The 19,802-nt window shown below is 29.5% G+C and overlaps 1 protein-coding gene across 3 annotated transcripts in view; it reads right to left on the bottom strand.

Moving 5' to 3' along the window:
- mcc (MCC regulator of WNT signaling pathway) overlaps positions 1-19,802 on the bottom strand; it is a 112,328-nt gene that overhangs the window by 76,516 nt on the left and 16,010 nt on the right. The window contains exon 1 of one of the 3 annotated variants that reach the window (XM_051110222.1): positions 17,880-18,248. The exons of the other annotated variants lie outside the window; for them this stretch is intronic. Coding sequence (XP_050966179.1) covers positions 17,880-17,936 — 57 coding nt within the window. The 5' untranslated portion in view covers positions 17,937-18,248. Of the gene's footprint in view, positions 1-17,879; positions 18,249-19,802 lie in introns of those variants that run through there. 3 annotated transcript variants of the gene reach the window in all.

Below are 19,802 nucleotides of genomic sequence, written 5' to 3'. Positions count from 1 at the left end.
TCCAGAAAACATAAAGACAAATCAATAAATAAATAAATCATAGGGTCCTTTTATAGCTACAAATTTTATAAAATATAAAATTAAATAAATTATTATTATTATTATTATTATTATTAAATAAACTTACTATAATTAAATAAATTATTGTTTAAATGTGATGAATTTAGCTGATTAGACATTTATGATTCAAATTTTGATTAAACCATTAAAAAGGAATACAGAAAAAATTACAGAAACAGGAAACAGAATTTGGTACTAAATAAAAAAAAAAAAAAGTAAGACATACTGGGTAAAATAAAGAGTCCTATTGTTAAAATTGTAATAACTTTATATAATAAACTTTATTAATTCATTTTATTATACATGTTTTTTGATTGTCAAAATTTAAATCAAACCATTAATATGGAATCTAGATAATTTCCACATAATTTGGGAAAAAATAAAAAGAAATTTGGGGTAAAATAAAACATTTCATAAGGCCCAAGTATTGTTAACCTTTTAATACAATATTACAATTTTTACTGTATTTTAGATCAAATAAATGAAGCTTTGAGGAGCAATCAAACCAATCCCAAACTGACAGCATCCATAAGTGTATAATGTTTTAAATAAAATGTAAACAGCACTACTGAAAAAAAATAAATAAATAAAAAGAGGAACTACAACTTCCATCTACTGTCAAAGTCGACTGCCAACAGTCTCATTTTTTTAAAAACAGGCTCATACATCAGTCTAACACTAATACGGACCACAATACGCAATACTGCGTCAAAAACGCAGAAACAACTTCAAGGCTTTTTCACATTGAGAGCAAAGCCTTTAAATTGAACGAATTTTGAAAGAACTATTTTTTTCTCCATTACAAAAAACTCCAATAAAGACCAATTCACAACAACAGCATCATGACAGACTGGAGCACGATTCACTTTCGTTCAGACATGCAAACCCTCCCACAAAGCACTGCAAAAATGTGAATGCTTTAAAGACTAAATTGCAGGCGATTCACTTTATTGGCCGTGTGTTTTAACATCAGTTTGTTGCAGGATGAAGTTTCCAGCAGCTACAAACCTCTCTCAGATGTCAAACGCTCATGCTGAGGCAGAGGTCAAAGGTCGTGACCCGAGGTCGACACGCTGGACATCAAAGACAGTTTTTTCTGAGAGAAAAACAATGCTTTATTTGTCTTGTTTTAAGTGCAGTATGCCAGAGGACTCTCTAAATTCAAATAATTAGAGCCCTATGATTTTCACAATGCAAAAAACATGGACAGAACTGTGCAATCCAGTCATAAAAATGAAGAACCTCATAGAACCTGGCACATGTAAAAGTAGGGCTGTACAATTAATGAAATGGCAGTATGGACTAATGTCTGTGAATAATAAAGTGCAAAAAGACTGCCATGTAAAGTCGGCATGTTCTCAATGTCTCAGTTTCACGTGATGCTGTGTTTTCAGCCTCTGAATACATGCGGACATAAACACATGAACTTCATCTCTAGAGCTGCTCTAAGAGTCACTTTACACTGGAAAATTACCAAACTCACACTGAAACTCCAATCTCCAATCGATTTCCACAACAAACCACCAAAACAAAGGTTCAGTTTAACTTTACGACAGAAATATTTTAATGTTGTACAGTATAAAATACTTAAAGTAACAATAATGATAATAATACAATTTATTAAAGTAAAGCTCAGATGTGCAGCACTTTGTCATAAAAGAACAGTAATTTTACTGTTCATTTGATTACATTTTAGGATCAATTAAACTAATAAAGTTAATTTATCCTTTCGTTTTTTTATTTGATTATTTTATAAAATCATAAAACACAGAATCCTGAAAAATTAAAATAGCCAACAGAATATTATATAACATAGGTCCCTATCAATAACATTTTAATAAATTAGACATGCTTTTTGCTTATTAAAAATCAACTAATTAAAACATTTTTTTAAAAATAAATAATTTTAGCGAGAAAAATAAACAATTATTTTTTTATTATTATAAAAAAAAAAAATATTTCTTATGACCTTATTATTGTTAAACTTTTTCACTTTATTATTGTTAAACTTTTGCAGTTAAATTTTATTAATTCAGTTGACAAGGCATGCTTTTTGAATATTAAAATAAATTTAATTAATCAATTTAAATGGATATTTGGGGGGGGAGAAAATAAAACATTTTATAACAATAAAAATTTCAATTTTTAATAAACGGTTAAATTCTTAAAGCTTCATTAATCAATTGATCAGACATGTTTTTACTAAAAGTTAAAACCCATTAGAATGAATCCAGAAAAATGTAAACACAAAATACAGAATTGTTTGAAGAAAAAGAAAAAGAAAAAGAAAAAGAAAAAGAAAAAGAAAAAGAAAAAAAAAAAAAAGATATTTTTTGTGGGGGGGTCAGAAATTTGAGAAAAAAAAAAAAAAAAACTTATAAACTTTTAATACATTATTAAATTGGTAATTAAAATGGAATCCAGAAAAATTAAAACACAAAACATGGAATTTAAATAATCTAGAATTTGTGATCAAACAGATTTCACAGGGCCCTAATTAGCATAACATAAACAAATCAACGTGCAATCAGAAGATGCTCGGAAAAACATTTCAAGGTAAAAGTAAACTCTGTATTTAATTTGCTAGCATCTACAATAACTTAAACCCAGCCGACACAGAAATAACGTTCACTCATTTCCCACCGGTGGAATGTCGGCAGGACATAAACAATCCGACACTGAAGATTCCCATCAGGAAGAGGATCTCCACCCCGCCGGTCAAACAGCAGAAGAAAACGCCTCACAGACAACAATAACAGCAGCGCAGAGAGTCATTTCCATATCACAGCGCAAACATTTACCCAGTTTCTGTGTTCATTAGTGCATCTGCATCTCCAATTCAAATCAAAGCTCCGCTTTCAGCTCTGGATCTAATTAGCTCTGCTTGGGATAAATAATACAAGAGCGAGAGCAAAGATCCAAGTCATTTCAACCTAAACTTATCAGATCTACCTCTGATTTTTTTCTATAGCGTGTTTTTAATCAAAGCGCAAAGGTTGTTTCTTTAATGAGAAACACAAAGTCAGCTGGACGGACACATCTGCACATTTAACATCAAACAGCATGTCAAAATCTAATGCTGTATAAAAGTATCAGCAACAGACCGCATAATATCCACATTCAGCCAAAAATAACAGTGTTACATAAAACTCAGGTGGTTGATGCTGGTGTTGGAGACGAAACATGAATCACATGAGTGAGCGATGATCCTACACATGACTGACTACTAACTGCACACTGAAATAACAGCAGCGATGCACACATTATTCACAGCACAGGAGACACTTCATTTGTGGCCTGAAAACGACTCAAATCAAATCACATTATCACTTTACTTGACACAGGTGAACACACACAAAACACACATTAAACACTGATATCTTCATATTTTCTAGGTTTTTGTTACTTTAAGACGATACTTTAGAACTGAAACCGCTAGCAGGTGGTTGCTTAATGAGTGAGTCACTGAGTCAACAGATTCGTTCAAACAACTGATTCATTTAGAATTGATACTTCAAATATAAAACTAAAACAGCCAATAGGTGACGGCTTAAAAAGCAAGTCACTGAGTCATTCATTCAACCAATTCATTTAGAAATGTTACTTTAAATATAAAACCAAATCTGCTAGTATGAGACTGCTTATTGAGTCACTGAGTCAACCACTTTGTTCAAATGACTGATTCATTTAAAAATAATACTCTAAATACGTAATTGTATGGCAACTTAATGAGTCAAACAGCTCATTGGTTTAGAAATAAATAAAACCAAAACCACCAATAGGTGGTGACTTAATGAGTGAGTTATTGACTCATTCATTCAACTGATTCATTTAGAAATGATACTTCTAATTCTATCAACTAATTAATAAAAAATACTTTGAATATAAAACTAAATTCACTAATAGGTGATTGCTTAATGAGTCAACCAATTCGTTCAAATGACTGATTCATTTAGAAATTACACTTCAAATATGTAACTGTATCATAACTTAATGAGTGAGTTACTGAGTCATTTATTCAGTGAATCGATCAAACAGCTGACTGGCTTAGAACTCGATATGAAACTAAAACTATGAATAGGTAGTGACTTAATGAGTTACTGAGTCATTCATTTAACTGATTCGTTTAGAAATATTCAAATATATGAAACTAAAACCACCAACAGACAGCAGCTTAATGAGTGAGTCATTCATTCAACTAATTCATTTAGAAATTATACCTTAAGTGTAAAAAAAAAATCACCAAAAAGGTGACTTTATCACTGAATCAATGAGTCATTCATTCAAATGATTTGTTCAAGCAGCTGATTTGTTTAGAAATGACACTTTCAAGTATGAAACTAAATCTGCTAGTATGAGATTGATTATTGAGCGAGTCATTGGGTCAACAAATTCATTTAAACGACTGATTCAGTAACTATATGGCAACAGCTGATTGGTTTAGAAATCACACTTCAAATATGAAGCTAAAACCACCAATATGTGGTGACTTAATGAGTGAGTCATTGAGTCATTCTTTCACAAGATTCATCTAGAAATGATACTTTAAATACAAGACTAAAACCACTAATAGACATGACTTAAAAAATGAGTCACTGAGTAATTCATTCAACTGATTCATTTAGAAATGTTACTTTTAATATAAATCTAAATCTGATAGAAGGGGACTGCTTAATGAGTGAGCCACTGAGTCAACTGATTCGTTCATACGACCAATTCATTTAGAAACTATACTTTAAATATGAAAATAAAATTGCTATGTGGTGACTTAATGACTGGGTCAATGAATCATTCATTCAAATGATTTGTTCAAACATCTGATTTATTTATAAATTATAAACCACCAGTATGTGGCTTATTGAGTGAGTCTTTGAGTCATTTATTCAACTGATTTGTTTTAAAAAAAATGATACTTTAACTATAAAACTGTAAAATCACCAATAAGTGGTGTATAAATGAGTGAGTCATTGAATCATTCACTCAACCGATTTGTTAAAAAAAGCAATTACTTTGATTCTTGAATCAATGACTCACCTGATTCATATAAAACACTGATTGATTCAGTAACAGAGATAACAACACTTTGTTTAGTTTTTGATGGTGAAATAGAGCAAAAACAGACAATATTATGTCTAAAAGATAACTTTAATTTCATGCTTATTAAACTACTGTACAAAAACAATATCACACTTATATAATCAATTTAGTAAGCTGAACACTAATTTAGGTGATTATTTGCATGAAAATCCTTCTTTATTGCAAATCTGCCTAATCAAACTTGCCACATCACACTCGGTTTGACCTCATTCATTTCCAAATTACAACATGTTGTACGTCAACCCTAAACTATTACAGCAAAACGAGCTCTTTCTCCAGGTAGGTAACAAAAACAGTATTCCCCTATGAAACCTGAGGCGTGAGCGTCCATCTCTTGCTCTCTACTGAACACGAATAAAGGGCATTCTGTCTTCAGAGGAGCTTTTATGAGCTGCGGCTGCGGTGTAAATACTGCGTTTATTTGGACTGAAGGGGGTGAAGGTACTTGAGGTGCTCACACGTTCGTTTTCCAGCTTAATGGTCTGTGAAAGGTGAATTATCTCTGTACACAGTCTCTCTGAGGCCTCAGAGTCACACACTCGACGCACTTCACTCTATACAGACACACACATCAGGGCTTTCAGACCATCAGCCTTTAATGTTATAAATAGAAGAGGTTTGAGGCTGAGAGAGAGAAACACAGAAAAGAGCATCCAGATGAAAAGGAAAGCCGGAGGATCACTGTTATTAAACAAAACTCAATCTACAATCAGGAAAAACGGATCAGTAAGCGAATCAAGTGCTGACTAGCAGCATTACGAGTGTGTGTGGCCGTTTCTCTGAAATCAATTACGACTCTTGAAATCCACAACAGCACCAATTATTGCAACAAATGAAATGCAACCATCAGCAAAAAGAAAAGATTTAGAAAACGCTCTGATTCAGTTTATTGGACTCTTAAGATGGTGATCAAATGAATGACATTTTATTAAAACAATATATTTTTCTATTTATTTGGTATTAAAAATTACTTTCTGAAATAAAACGTTTTTTTTTAACTAAAGCTTAAAAACAAACAAAATTGACAAATGCCTTTACAAATAATCAAAATAAATTAAGTTTAAGTGTTAAAATTACCAAAAATGAAATGGAAATAAAAATAAATGAAAAATAATTAAACAATAGAATCACTTTCTAAGCTGAAATAAAAAAAAGCTGAAATAAAAAACTTATATATATATACACACACACATATATACATATGTATTATTTATTGAAATTTTTAGTTGAAATATATTATATAAAAAAACCGAATGAAAATTAGAAATGTTCTTTGGGAACTAATTAAAATATAATAAGCTTAAGTATTACAATTAGTAAAATAGAGATAAATTAAATTAATAGTTAAATAAAAATCACTAATAAACAGCTTTTTGGACTAAATGGTGATCAAATTAATTCCAAGTATTTTGTATATATTTAAACACATTTACACTCATCTTAAAAGCTCATCTTTCTATACTGATAATAACATAAAAATAATAATAAAACACTCATTAAATATTATTATACATAAAAATGAGAAATAGCCTTGACAACTAATTGAAATATAATTTTAAGTTTAAGAAATGTTAAGTTGAAACACTACAAACACTAAAACAGAAACAAACAAATAAGTAAAAGTTAAAAAATATTAAAAGAAAAACACTAATAAAAAAAGACAATGATATAACAAAATTACTAAATTTCTAAATGTGCACGGCTGTAGCTGTGCCGTTTTAAAGGGAATGAAATTACAGATGCAAATTGTCTGAATATAACAGCATGCAAACTGTTTAACGCTGATAAAAATGTCAAAACGTCTATTTAAAAACTCTATTTAAACCAGTCCAGCTGGGTGCAAGAAGGCAAAGCACCTAGCAACCACCCAGAACTCCTTAGCAACTGCACAGTCATGCCTTTACAAGTTCTGCACAGACAAGATTTCCTGAAGAAATATGTAAGAAAAATAAACCTCTTGTTGAGTATCTCAGCGTTACACACCAGAGCTTCACATCCATCCTGACAGAAAGAGCCGCAGCAGCAGCAGCATGTGAAATCATGACGACACATCAGTATTACTGTCACGACATTCATCATTTAAACATCAGCACACTCAAACATCTGATTCCTGAAACCATCTGACATCTGATTAATATTTCAGAGAGACGAACAGTGAATTTCCAGGGCTGCTGTGGTACGAGACCATGATCTGAGCGTTATGAGCAGACAGATTATTCTTTTCCCCTTCTGTCAATGACTATACATTTATACTACTGTAAATACTTGATTCATCAATATTGACATTCTGTGGTCAAATATTGTGCAATTTAGACCAACCCCTAACATTTCCGCAACCTGTCAAAATAAAAGTTTGGTTTAACTTGAAGAAATTGTGACAGAAATAGGGCTTTATGATTCCGTGGACGGAAACATGGAATCTGATTTACAGTTTAACACAGAATGTCACAGAATTTGTCAAAGTCTGGATGAATTAATCAAAAGTCAGAACAACAATTCACAAATAATGTACTCACCCCCTTGTCATCCAAGATGTTCATGTCTTCCTGTCTGTAGTCGTGAAGAAATTATGTTTTTTGAGGAAAACATTTCAGGATTTTTCTCCATATAATGGACTTCATTGGTGCCACGATTTTGAACTTCCAAAGTGTAGTTTAAATGCAGCTTCAAAGGCTCTAAACGATCCCAGCAGAGGAAGAAGGGTCTTATCTAGCGAAACCATCTGTCATTTTTTTTTGGAAAATAAAAATTTGTATTGAATACTATCGAATCATGTCGAAAGGTCACGTGGACGTAGGCAGAACTACAGACCCAGTGTTTACAAAGCGAACGTGTAAAGACTAAGAAAATGCAAGTAAGTCAAACGCTGTTTACAAACAAAAAGGTACAATGATGTCGGACGATTCTGAAGTTGTAGGAGAAAATAAGATGGAGTTTTTCACCATTCTCCATCTTTTTGAGCCGGAGTACACAGACGATGAACTCGTAGCAGTGATGGGAAGTTTGGATCATTTTGCCGACTCAGACCTTTAAGTCTCTAATCTTTTTGCGAGTCATTTCGTTCGTTTTAGCAAAATATGATTAAAATGTTATGTGTCACTTCCCTAACACATCTACTGCTTACACAAACGTTGATCACACTACAAACAAGACACAACTGTAATGCTACAAGAAACAGAAAAGATTCATTCATTGTTTACCTGGGTCTTTAGTCCATGATTAGCTCACCTCACCTCTTATCTGACAAGTTCTTTCATCACGTGACAGCTCAATAAGATGAAGGAACGACTCAAAAAACTGGAAGACTCGACACAGGTGAACTAATTCCAGTACAGAACCTAATAGGATGTTGCGCATGTGCGACTGAACGAATCACTCCCTGAGACAACTCGTTTTTCCCGAGTCACATTAAAGATTTGTTCAAAATGAATGAATCAAGAACGACCCATCAGTATTTCGTAGCGTCGTGGATGTGCATCCCAGAGCCTGTGCTACACCAGCTTTTGTGCTTAAAAAGTATACAAATTTTTATTTTTAGAAAAAAAATTAGTGATCGTTTCGCTAGAAAAGACCCTTCTTCCTCGTCTGGGATCGTTTAAAGCCTTTGAAGCTGCATTTAAACTACACTTTGGAAGTTCAAAATCGGGGCACCAATCAAGTCCATTATATGTAGAAAAATCCTGAAATGTTTTCCTCAAAAACCATAATTTCTTTATGACTGAAGACAGAAAGACATGAACATCTTGGATGACGAGGGGGTGAGTAAATTATATGTAAATTGTTGTTCTGGAAGTGGACTTCTCCTTTAAATCAAATCAGTTATGGAGAGCGCTCTGAGAGTCACTTAATGAGCATTTTACTGTTCCATTTGAGTAAAACAAAAAAATTTATTGGGATTCTGTGGTCAGATATTGTTAATAAATGACACTAAAATGTGTAAATGACATCAATTAGTTAACATAATCTTAAATATAGTCTTACACTGTGTTAAGTCTGAATCGCAGTCTTTAAATTGGCCAAATAAGCACAGTTATCAGTCAATAATCTTGAAAACATCCCAGCCTTTCTAAATCATCAGCCTGTTAGCGACCTGTAAATGATAAAGACGACAAAAAAGATTCAACTATGCGTGAATTATTAGGTGTGAGAATTTGATCTAAAAAGCCAAATGCAAGAAAATAATTTATCAAAGGGGGCGGCCTGATAAAAGCGGCCAAATAAGCAGAAATATCAGTCAGCATTCTCAAAAATATCCCAAATACCAGCCAATGGTCTGTCCAATACATCAGACTTGAACTGAATGAATTATGTGAAGTCAGAACGAAGTCATTTTATCTACAGATCCAAATGAACCAAAGGTAGGAAGTTTTAAAAGCATAAACCCTCCCGTAACGTCAGATTGACTGACCGAGTTAAAGCACTTCATCAATCCATTAAGGTTATTAACTAATGAGCTGCGGTTCGTCTGGTTCCCGTACACCTTTCTCCTCTCACTGAACCAGACGAACAAACTCAATAAAACAGTGTGGATTTACCGGCCCCGTGGGTTTAATAAAGCATGCTGTAAATTTGTATAAAATAAAAGCAGCTTTCATATCTACACAGGCTCATTGTTTGGGCCTGTAAATCGCGGCGAGACGCCGCTTTCCTCTCGAGTGAGTTTGTCTTCCTTACAGAAGAGCCATAAATCACGGCCGTCACAACAGCAGCTCCGTTCACAATCTCCCATCACATCCATCAGCGAGCGCAGAGCTTTACGAGCCGCGGATCCACTGAAGCAGGGCGTCCGCAGCTTTAAGAACCGCCGTTCGTCAGTCTGACGGAGACGCCGGTAAATCTGAGGACATTAGTATCCTCAACCAGCGACTGAGAAAGAGACTAAGTGACGGAGACCGATCGGCTACTTGAGATCCCGACAGATGGAAAGTCAGAAAACGAGCTTTTGAAATGGCTCTCAGGTGATGTGATCTCTAGCGATCACGGTTTATTAACACACGTCTCAAACGTGTCTCCTCTGAACAGATTTCATCAAACTGAGAGTCTGATTTCATGACTACATGCATTTACATTTGCTCACTACATTACTGCAGTTCATAAAGCCGAAAAACAACAACTCGATATTGCTTCTAATAGTACTTAAGTGTTCATTTCTCTGCGAATGTGATCATGCATTTCAATGACTGAGAAAACGTTTACAGCTGTATTTGGTGCTCTACACTCGATTAATATCATGTAAATGGCGTCTAAGGTTAATTGACAGAAAATTAGTGCTGATAAAAATTCATATGAAAACTCATTGAGCTTCACCTGAATAAGAGTGAAACACTCACTGCTCATTCATACACTCCAGTGCAAAATTCAGCTTGTCACTAAAATGCAATAACGCACTGCTCTCCAAAAACAGAACAGTGGATATAAAATCCACGACAACGAGCCGTTCACACAAAACACAATAAATCACTGACCACAGAGACTCTCAACACTTCACCACAAAATGCTTCAAATGGAAACACATTTATAATATCCATTACAGTAACTGTAAAAATATTTTTGTATTAAATTTGTAATAATAATAATTATTATTATTATAATTGTATAGTTATTATTTTGTTATATTTTTATTATTAACAATAATAATAAAAGATAAATATTATAGTTTGTTATTACAATAAAAAATATTAAAAACACTCATATAATAATAATAATAATAATAATAATAATAATAATAATTGATAGCCTTTTGTAATTATATTTTAACTACTGCTACTACTTGTAATATTTTTTAATTTTTTAATTATTAATAATAATAATAATAATAATAATAATAATAGTAATATTTTTTTTTTATTATTCAGCATTTAACAAAATGCTAAAAAGATACATTATTATTGTATTATATTATTAGTAGTAGTTTCTGTATGTGTCTTCTTAATAATGATAATTAATAATAATAATAATAATAATAAAATAATATTTAAAAAAAAATAGTAGTTTTTTTTCATAATAGTCTTTTGTAATTATATTTTTTAGTACTACTACTACTACTATTAACTATTATTATTATTATTATTACTACTACTTCTATTTGTAATACAGTATTTAAAACAAGTTTTTAATAACAAATTATTATTTTAGTAACAGCATTTATTTAAAACAATAATACCATTACAATTATTATAATACATGTTTGTAATTCTATTAGTAACACAGTACTTAAAAGTGTTTTATAATCATAATAATAAGTTATTTATATTTTAGTAGCAGCATTTTTTGAAACAGCATTTATAATAATGTTAATAAAACAACAACAAAAATGTTTTTTTTTCTGTAATTCTATTAGTAATACAGTATTTAAAACAAGTTTTTTATTATAATAATAATAATAATAAAAAGGTTTTATTTTATTATTATTTTTAGTATCAGCATTTAAAACAGTTTTTATAACAACAACAACAACAACAACAGCAATAATAATAAATACATTATTATTATTATTATTATTATTATTATTATTATATTATTTAAAATAATAATATTAATGAATACTAATGAAATTATTATAATACCTTTTTGTAATTCTACTGGTAATACAGTATTTAAAAAAGTTAATAAATTATTATATTTATTTATTAGATTTCTATATTTTTAGTAACAGCGTTTATTTAAAACAGCATTTATAATCATAATAATAATAATAATAATAATAATACATCATCATTATTATTATTAATTTTATTATTAACAACATTTATGTATTTAAGTATTTAAAACAAGTTTTTTTAATAATAGTAATAAATTATTTTCTTTTTTATATAATAATAATAATAATATTAATAAAATACATTATTATTATTATTATTATTATTATTATTATAGTTTTCATGGTAACACTACAACAAAGTGTCATTAACATTAATTTATGTATTAACTGACATGAACAATGAACAATACATTTGTTACACTATTTATTAATCTTTGTTAATATTAGCTAATAAAAATACAGTCGCTGATTGTTAGTTCATGTTAGTTCATAGTGCATTAACTAATACTATCAAACAACTTATGATTTTAATAATACACTGGTAAATTCTGAAATTAACATTAATATTAATAAATGCTGCAGTTCTTCATTCTTAGTTAATGTTAACTAATGAACGTTATTGTAAAATGCTACCATTATTATTATCATTATTGAAAACTTATATTTGCCCTACGTATCAAAAACAGACATGTTCACCATGTGCTTCATTTTCTTTCTTTATCCGTGAAGCTCTGATTTCAGCAGTGAACGACATCGTTTCCAGCTCAGTAACAGTTCAGTGTGATGGTTGTTTTCCCTGAACAGCGGAGGAACAAAGATGTGGGATTAACGTGATGAAGAGCGTCAGCACTTCTGTGCGTCTCTGATGGGCCCCTGGAGTCTGATCTCTACATAAACCCATCCGTCCCGCTCCAGCACGACCCCACAGACGCAATAACGCCGTTAGAAACTGTGCAGATACGGTATCCTCCCATCTAAAGTGCCTTTTTAGTGCGTACTACAGCCAGAGAGCCCAACGCCGCCACTAAATCAGCGCGAAGAGGCGAAGCGCAGATAAAAATAGACAGCGGCCCTGTGCTTATCAAACTGTGCTTTTATTTCTGGCCGTCTGCCCACAGGGAGGAGAGACGCTCCCGGTCAGATAAAGACAGCTCTGTCTTACGTCTCCGGCCGCGGGAGGACACGAGCCGTCTGGTGTGAGAACAGAAGAATCCCTGTCAAGCCGAAACCATTTTAACCTTAGACCACTTCTTCCTTGAAGGAATGTACTATACAATAAGGTTTCATTTGATAACATGAACAAATAATGAGAAATACTTCTAAAGCATTATTAACTTTATGAATACACTGATACTCTATTAAAATCAAAGTTGCATCTGATGGCAATCTAATATTAAAACGGACCCAAACGAACAATGTCATTTTCAACTTACAGTAATGCACTTACAATGGAGGCAAAGTAAAAGTGCAGCATCAGAAATAAAATGTAAAATATGCAATAATCACAGCACTTCGCAAATGAAACGTACACATGCACAGATGTTTTATATATATACTTTTGGCCAGCTATAACATCTTCGATTTATTTTATACATTTTAACAGCAACTATTTGACTTTATTACTGCATAAAATGGCTAAACTGGTAAATTAGATGTGAAATTACTTGCTTATACTAAATAGTCTGGGCAGTTTAAAATAAAATACACTAAAAACAAAACAATAAAAACAACAATTTTAATTTTAATTAATTAATTAATTACTTAATTAAAATAAATAAATAAATGAAAAATAAAATAAATCAGTTTTATTAAGTAAATAATACAATTTTATACATTAAAATGAACAAAACAATATTAAATTAAATAATAAATTACAAATAACGTAATTCAATTAAATAATTAAAAACTAATAAAAAAAAGAATTAACTAAATAATAAATAATACATTAAATGTAAATAAATTAAAATTAATAAATACACTCAAAATAACTGAAAAAATACATACAGAATAAATTAAATTAACGTAATAAACAAATATAGTCTGGGCTGTTGAAAATAAAATTAAATTCACTAAAAGAAAATAAATAAAAACAACCACAGAGAATAATTAATACAAATTAATTAATTAATTACAAATCAAAATAAAATAAGCTAAATTAAATGAATTGTATTAAGTAAATAATACAATTGTATACATTAAAATGAATAAAATATTAAATTAAAATGTCATTTAAAAAAAAATACTAAATTAATAAAAAATAAGAATTAACTAAATAATGAATTGAATTTAAATAACTGAATGAAAATTAAGAAATACACTTAAAATAATTTTTAAAAATATATGGATTAAACTAAATTAATGTAATAAATAAACAAATATAGTCTGGGTAGTAATATAAAATAAAGATAGTAATATAAAATAAAACTACACTAAAAATAAAAAATAAAAACGATTTTAATTTTAATTAATGAATTACTAAAAATAAATTAACTAATTAATTAAAAATAAAAATAAAATAAGCTAAATTAAGTAAATTAATTTTATTAAGTCAATAATACAATTTTATACATTAAAATTAATAAAATAATATTAAATTAAATTTTACAAATATTCAAAACTTAATTTACATTAATTAATTAAAAAATAATTACAAAATAAAAAATAATTAACTAAATAATAAGTAATAAATTAAATTTTAATTAATAAATACAATTAAAATTATTGTAAAAAAAAATACATATGGAATAAATTCAATTAATGCAATAAATAAATATAGTCTGGGTAGTTTAATATAAAATAAAGCAACACTAAAAATAAAAAAATTAACACATTTTAATTTTAATTAATTAATAATTAATTAATGAATTAATTAAAAATAAAATAAGCTAAATTAAGTAAATTAATTTTATTAAGTAAATAATATATATATACATTAAAATATATTATATACATTAAAATGAAATTAATTTATTAAAAAAAAAATAATTTAATTAATTTAAAAACATTATTAAGAATAAACAAGAATTAACTAAATAATAAAAAAATAAAAAAATGAATTAAAATGAATAAATACACTTAAAATAATAATAAACAAATGGAATAAATTTATGTAATAAAACAAACAAACAAACAGCACTCAAATGTCTAATATAAATCCACTGACATCTGCCGTTTTACTTTCTTTCTCAAGAATACCCAAAACTAAGACTTTCCAGGATTTGACCTTGAGACCAAACACTTCCAGCTCATTTCTACAAACTTCTACACTATTTCTATTGCGATCAGCAACACGTCATGCGGTAAACCGTCATTTGGCCGGTAAAACCCCCAGAGATGCTCCTTAAGTGCTTTAAGGCTCCTCACTTCAAGAACAATCCGTGATCAATGTGAGCGGATAACATCTGTAAACATCCTTAAACACGAGCCCGTGTTCCCTCGGCCATAAAACAGCCTTCGCTGACAAGCGGCAGCTGTTCGGAGCCGCACATTTCACATAAACACATGTTTGGCCAATTAAAATGTTACGCTAGCAGGTCCCAATCAAAGGTGCTCCCTATTAAGTGTGGCTTTCTTGTGATTTGGTGTCGGATCAAACCCTCTCGATTACATCCCCGAAACTCAAACGACAACAACGGCGGCTCATAAAACACACGATGAGACATTACAAGCACGTGGAGGAAAATGTCTCTTTCTTTCGCCTGAACTCAAGATTTCAGGAAGGAAATGGCCAAATCCATGAACTGCAACATTATGCAATCAAAACAAGCTGTTTTCTCCAAATAAATGTTGAATTAACACACAACAAGCACTAGTTTAATGGATGGATAAAATAAGCTAAATTATTTAGGTTTTTTTTTTTTTTAGGTACATTTTAGGTACTTTTTTTTACTTTAGATATTTATGATGCATTTAATAAAGTATTTGAAATAAATGAACATTCAAATGAAATGTGAACAGTGCAAAATGTATTAATGTAAAAGTAAATGTGTCTTATATACAGTGTTCACATACTTCTGACCAATTATTTTTCCAGATTTTTGGACTAATTAGATTTTGAAGAGAGCATAAGATTATAAGATTTTCTTAAAAAAATAATAGGAATAAAAAAAGATCATATATATAAAAATTATACAAATTATTAAACTCTAAATATTACTTTCAATGAAAGAACTGAGCAAAACGAGAAAAAATTATTCTGACTATAAAAAACAAAAATGTTATATATGTTTTTATATATATATATATATATATATATATATATATATATATATATATATATATATATATATGTAATATTTGTAAAAGTAATATTTGTATACAATATTTGTAATTAATATGTAAAATAACTCAGGAAATATATGAATATGAAATATGAAAAAATTATTCTGACTATAAAAAACAAAAATGTTATATATGTTTTATATATATATATATATATATATATATATATATATAATTTATAACAATTTTACTCAGAAAAGAGTTTAAGAACTAAGAATTACTAGAAAGAATTTAAATGAATATTATTTTTTTTTTTATTAAAAACACAGAAACCTACAAATAAATAAATAAATTTTACATATAATTTTTTAATACTTTTTAATATATATTTATTCTTAAAATATTCTTATGATGCTAATGGCACAAGATGTTGAAAAACACTGAGCGGCATATATAGCAAAAAAAAAAAAAATCTATAGAACCCTATAAATAAATAAATAAAAATTATACATATAAATTTTTTATATTTACTCTTGAAAATGTGGCGCTCATGACAACAGATGCTGAAAAAACAGTGAGTGGCAACAAAATCATTTTTATTTTAAGCCATATTTAATATAGTTTTTCATTCGGATGGCATAAAAAAATTAATAAAAAAAAAAATATATAAAAAAATAAAAAAAATAACAATAAATAAAAAAAAAATTTTAATAATAAAAATAAATAAATAAAAAGTAAATAATTAAATTACATATACATATATATATATATATATATATATATATATATATATATATATATATATATATAAAAATAAGTAAATAAAAGAGTAAGAACTAAACTAAGCATAATTAGAAAAAATTGTGACTAAATATTAAAATGTTTAATAAAAAAACAAGGAACCCTATAAATAAATAAAATTAATCAAATTAATTACACATATACATTTATTATAATTAACTTATTCGTAAAATTTCAAGTTATTTTGATGGCATACAGATTTTGTAAAATATATATTTATAATAATTTCACTCAAAAAGAGTCTAAGAACCAAAATTAAAAAATTAACTAAACATAAAAATGTTTATTTTCAATTCAATTCAATTCAAATTTATTTGTATAGCGCTTTTCACGATACAAAAATTAACTAAACTATATATGTGTAAAAATGTTTATTAAAAACAGAACCCTATAAACAATATTATTTATACATATATATTTATTATATTTAACTTATTCTTAAGAATGTGGTGCTCACAGCACAAGATGCTGAAAAACAATGAGCAGCATATGCAAAAAAAAAAATAATAATAATAATTTCTATTTGGTGTAGTTTGTCTTTTCCTTTTTTCATTCTGACATATACTAATACTAATTTTCTAAATAACTTTTAAAATAATTCTACTCAGATACGAAAACAACTAAAAACGAAGCATAACTAGAAAAATTAAACTGAATATTTATTCATATTTAACTTATTCTTAAAAATGTGCTCATGGCACAAGATGCTGAAAAAAACAGTGAGAGCTCTTTTTCAAGGTGCATTTTAAGTCCTTTTTCATTTGATATGAACACATTTTGCACTGTATGCTCACTTTTCAATGCATTTTTATTTGCTGATGATACTTTATAAGTTGCATAGCAGATAGCTTTTCTTCTAATCTCTCCATTCTACATTGTTACTAAAAAAAAAGTTTGAAACAAGCACATCTGACATGATTTGAGCAGTCATATCCGCTGTAGGAGGGCGTTCTGACCCTGAAGACAGCGAGGATGAGAATCACATGATGAAGCTGAAATACTGCGACGCTCCTGCAACTTTAAAAGTGACAAGAGAAACACACGGAAAGAAAACAAGAGCAAAAGTCTTTCCCTACGAGTGCGTGTCGGGCGACAGCAGATGACACGCGTCGTTTCAGAGCCGCGCGCCGCAGTCAGAGCCTCATCTAACGCGTCTTACCTCGCCTCCCTCAGCCGCCGCTTCCCTGCCGGCGTTCACGGCGACTCCAGAGTTCATGGTCCCTAAACTCCCGGAGCTAATGGCGTTTCCACGGAGGGTATTCCAGCGTGAGACGGCAGACGCCCGAGGTTGACGAGAAACGCGTCCGTTCTCAGGTTCCTCCCGCTTCTGTAATCCACACGCGCCCTTGGCGGCTCATCCTCGATTCCGCGAGTACAATCCGGCGGTATTCCCAACGCAATCCCAGCGCTAATCCGCACGAGAGACGATTAAATCCACGCTCCGCACATTCCGTGAGCCACCCGGAGACTCCGGCAGCAGCAGCGCCGCACCGCTCTGATACACACACACACACACACGGAGAGAGAGAGAGAGAGAGAGAGAGGGCGGGCGACAGAGAGAAAGAGAGGGAGAGAGAGAGGGAGGGAGCTCCTCGGGGCCTCACAGCTGCATGGGGCCGCAGGACGGAGTGTTTTATGTGTGTCTGTGTGTGTGTGTGTGTGGGAGGAGACTCCTTCAGGGCCGTTTCAGCCCGTCAGATTCCCCTCGGCTGGAATATGATCAGTCACTTCATGCTTTCGAAATCCTCCCTCATTCTAACGCTGCTCTTCTGTCAGCCGGTCACTTCTACACTCACCGTAAATACTACATATTCAAATCATCCAGACACAACAACTGACTCTGTTAATGCTGTTTAACAAGGTATAATTCATAATCATTCAATAATGATTTAATGATTAATAACATATCATTTTTTGTAATTTTTAGCACTTTCAAACTGATTAATCACAATTAATCGCATACAAAATAAAAGCTTGTGTTCACATAACATGTATGTGTGCTGAGTATATTTATAATGTATATATAAAAATATATATATATTTAAGAAATAATAACAGATCATTTTTAAAATTTTTTAGTGCTCTCAAATCGATTAATAAAACTTACGTTTACATAACATGTTCGTGTGCTGTGTACATTTATGTGTATATATATATATATGTGTATATAAGAAATAAATGTAAAATATATTTATATTTAATATAAATCATATATAAATATAAATACATATGGATGTGTAAATATTTATTAAATATATACATTTATACATATATAAATATATATATATACACATACACACGTTCGTGCGTATTTATAAATATACTCAGCACACGGACGTTATGTTAACAAGATTTTATTTTGAATGCGATTAACTGTGATTAATCAGTTTGACAGCACAATAATTTTCAAATAATAATCAATAATAATTAAAATTAATTAATTATAATAATTAATTTACATATATTTAAATGTATAATTTTTCCATCACAAATACTATATAATTTAAAAAATAATTATAAATGATTACATATTTAATACTTAATTACATATTATAATTGATATGCTTAATATTAATTTATAATAATTAATTTACATGCATTTAAATATATTTAAATTACAAAAACCAATTGAAAAATATTATAAATAAATAAATAAAAAAATACTTGAAATACATAATGTATTTGAAATACATTAATATATAACATAAATATAATAATATATTATATATAATTAAATATAGTAATATATAAATACATACATTAAAATAAATATAAATATATGCACACAAACATATATACACACACAAATATATGTATATTACATATACATTTATGCAAATAACACTGAATAACATGTTGTTTTACATATGTGTAATAAATACAATCAATAAATAATAACTTTTATATTTTAAATAATTTATTTTTTTAATAAAATTACTTATTTTAAATAAACAAATACACTCCCAAAAAACTGCATAAAATTCCATAAAGGTCATTATTTGCTGTTTTTATAGTCTTTCACACATTCAAACAAACAAACAACAAAAAAAACAATAAAAAAAAAAAAAAAAAAAAACCCCAC

This window comes from Labeo rohita, chromosome 5 (genome assembly GCF_022985175.1).
Source record: "Labeo rohita strain BAU-BD-2019 chromosome 5, IGBB_LRoh.1.0, whole genome shotgun sequence".
NCBI lineage: Eukaryota > Metazoa > Chordata > Actinopteri > Cypriniformes > Cyprinidae > Labeo > Labeo rohita.
This window is presented reverse-complemented; position numbering and strand designations above follow the sequence as displayed.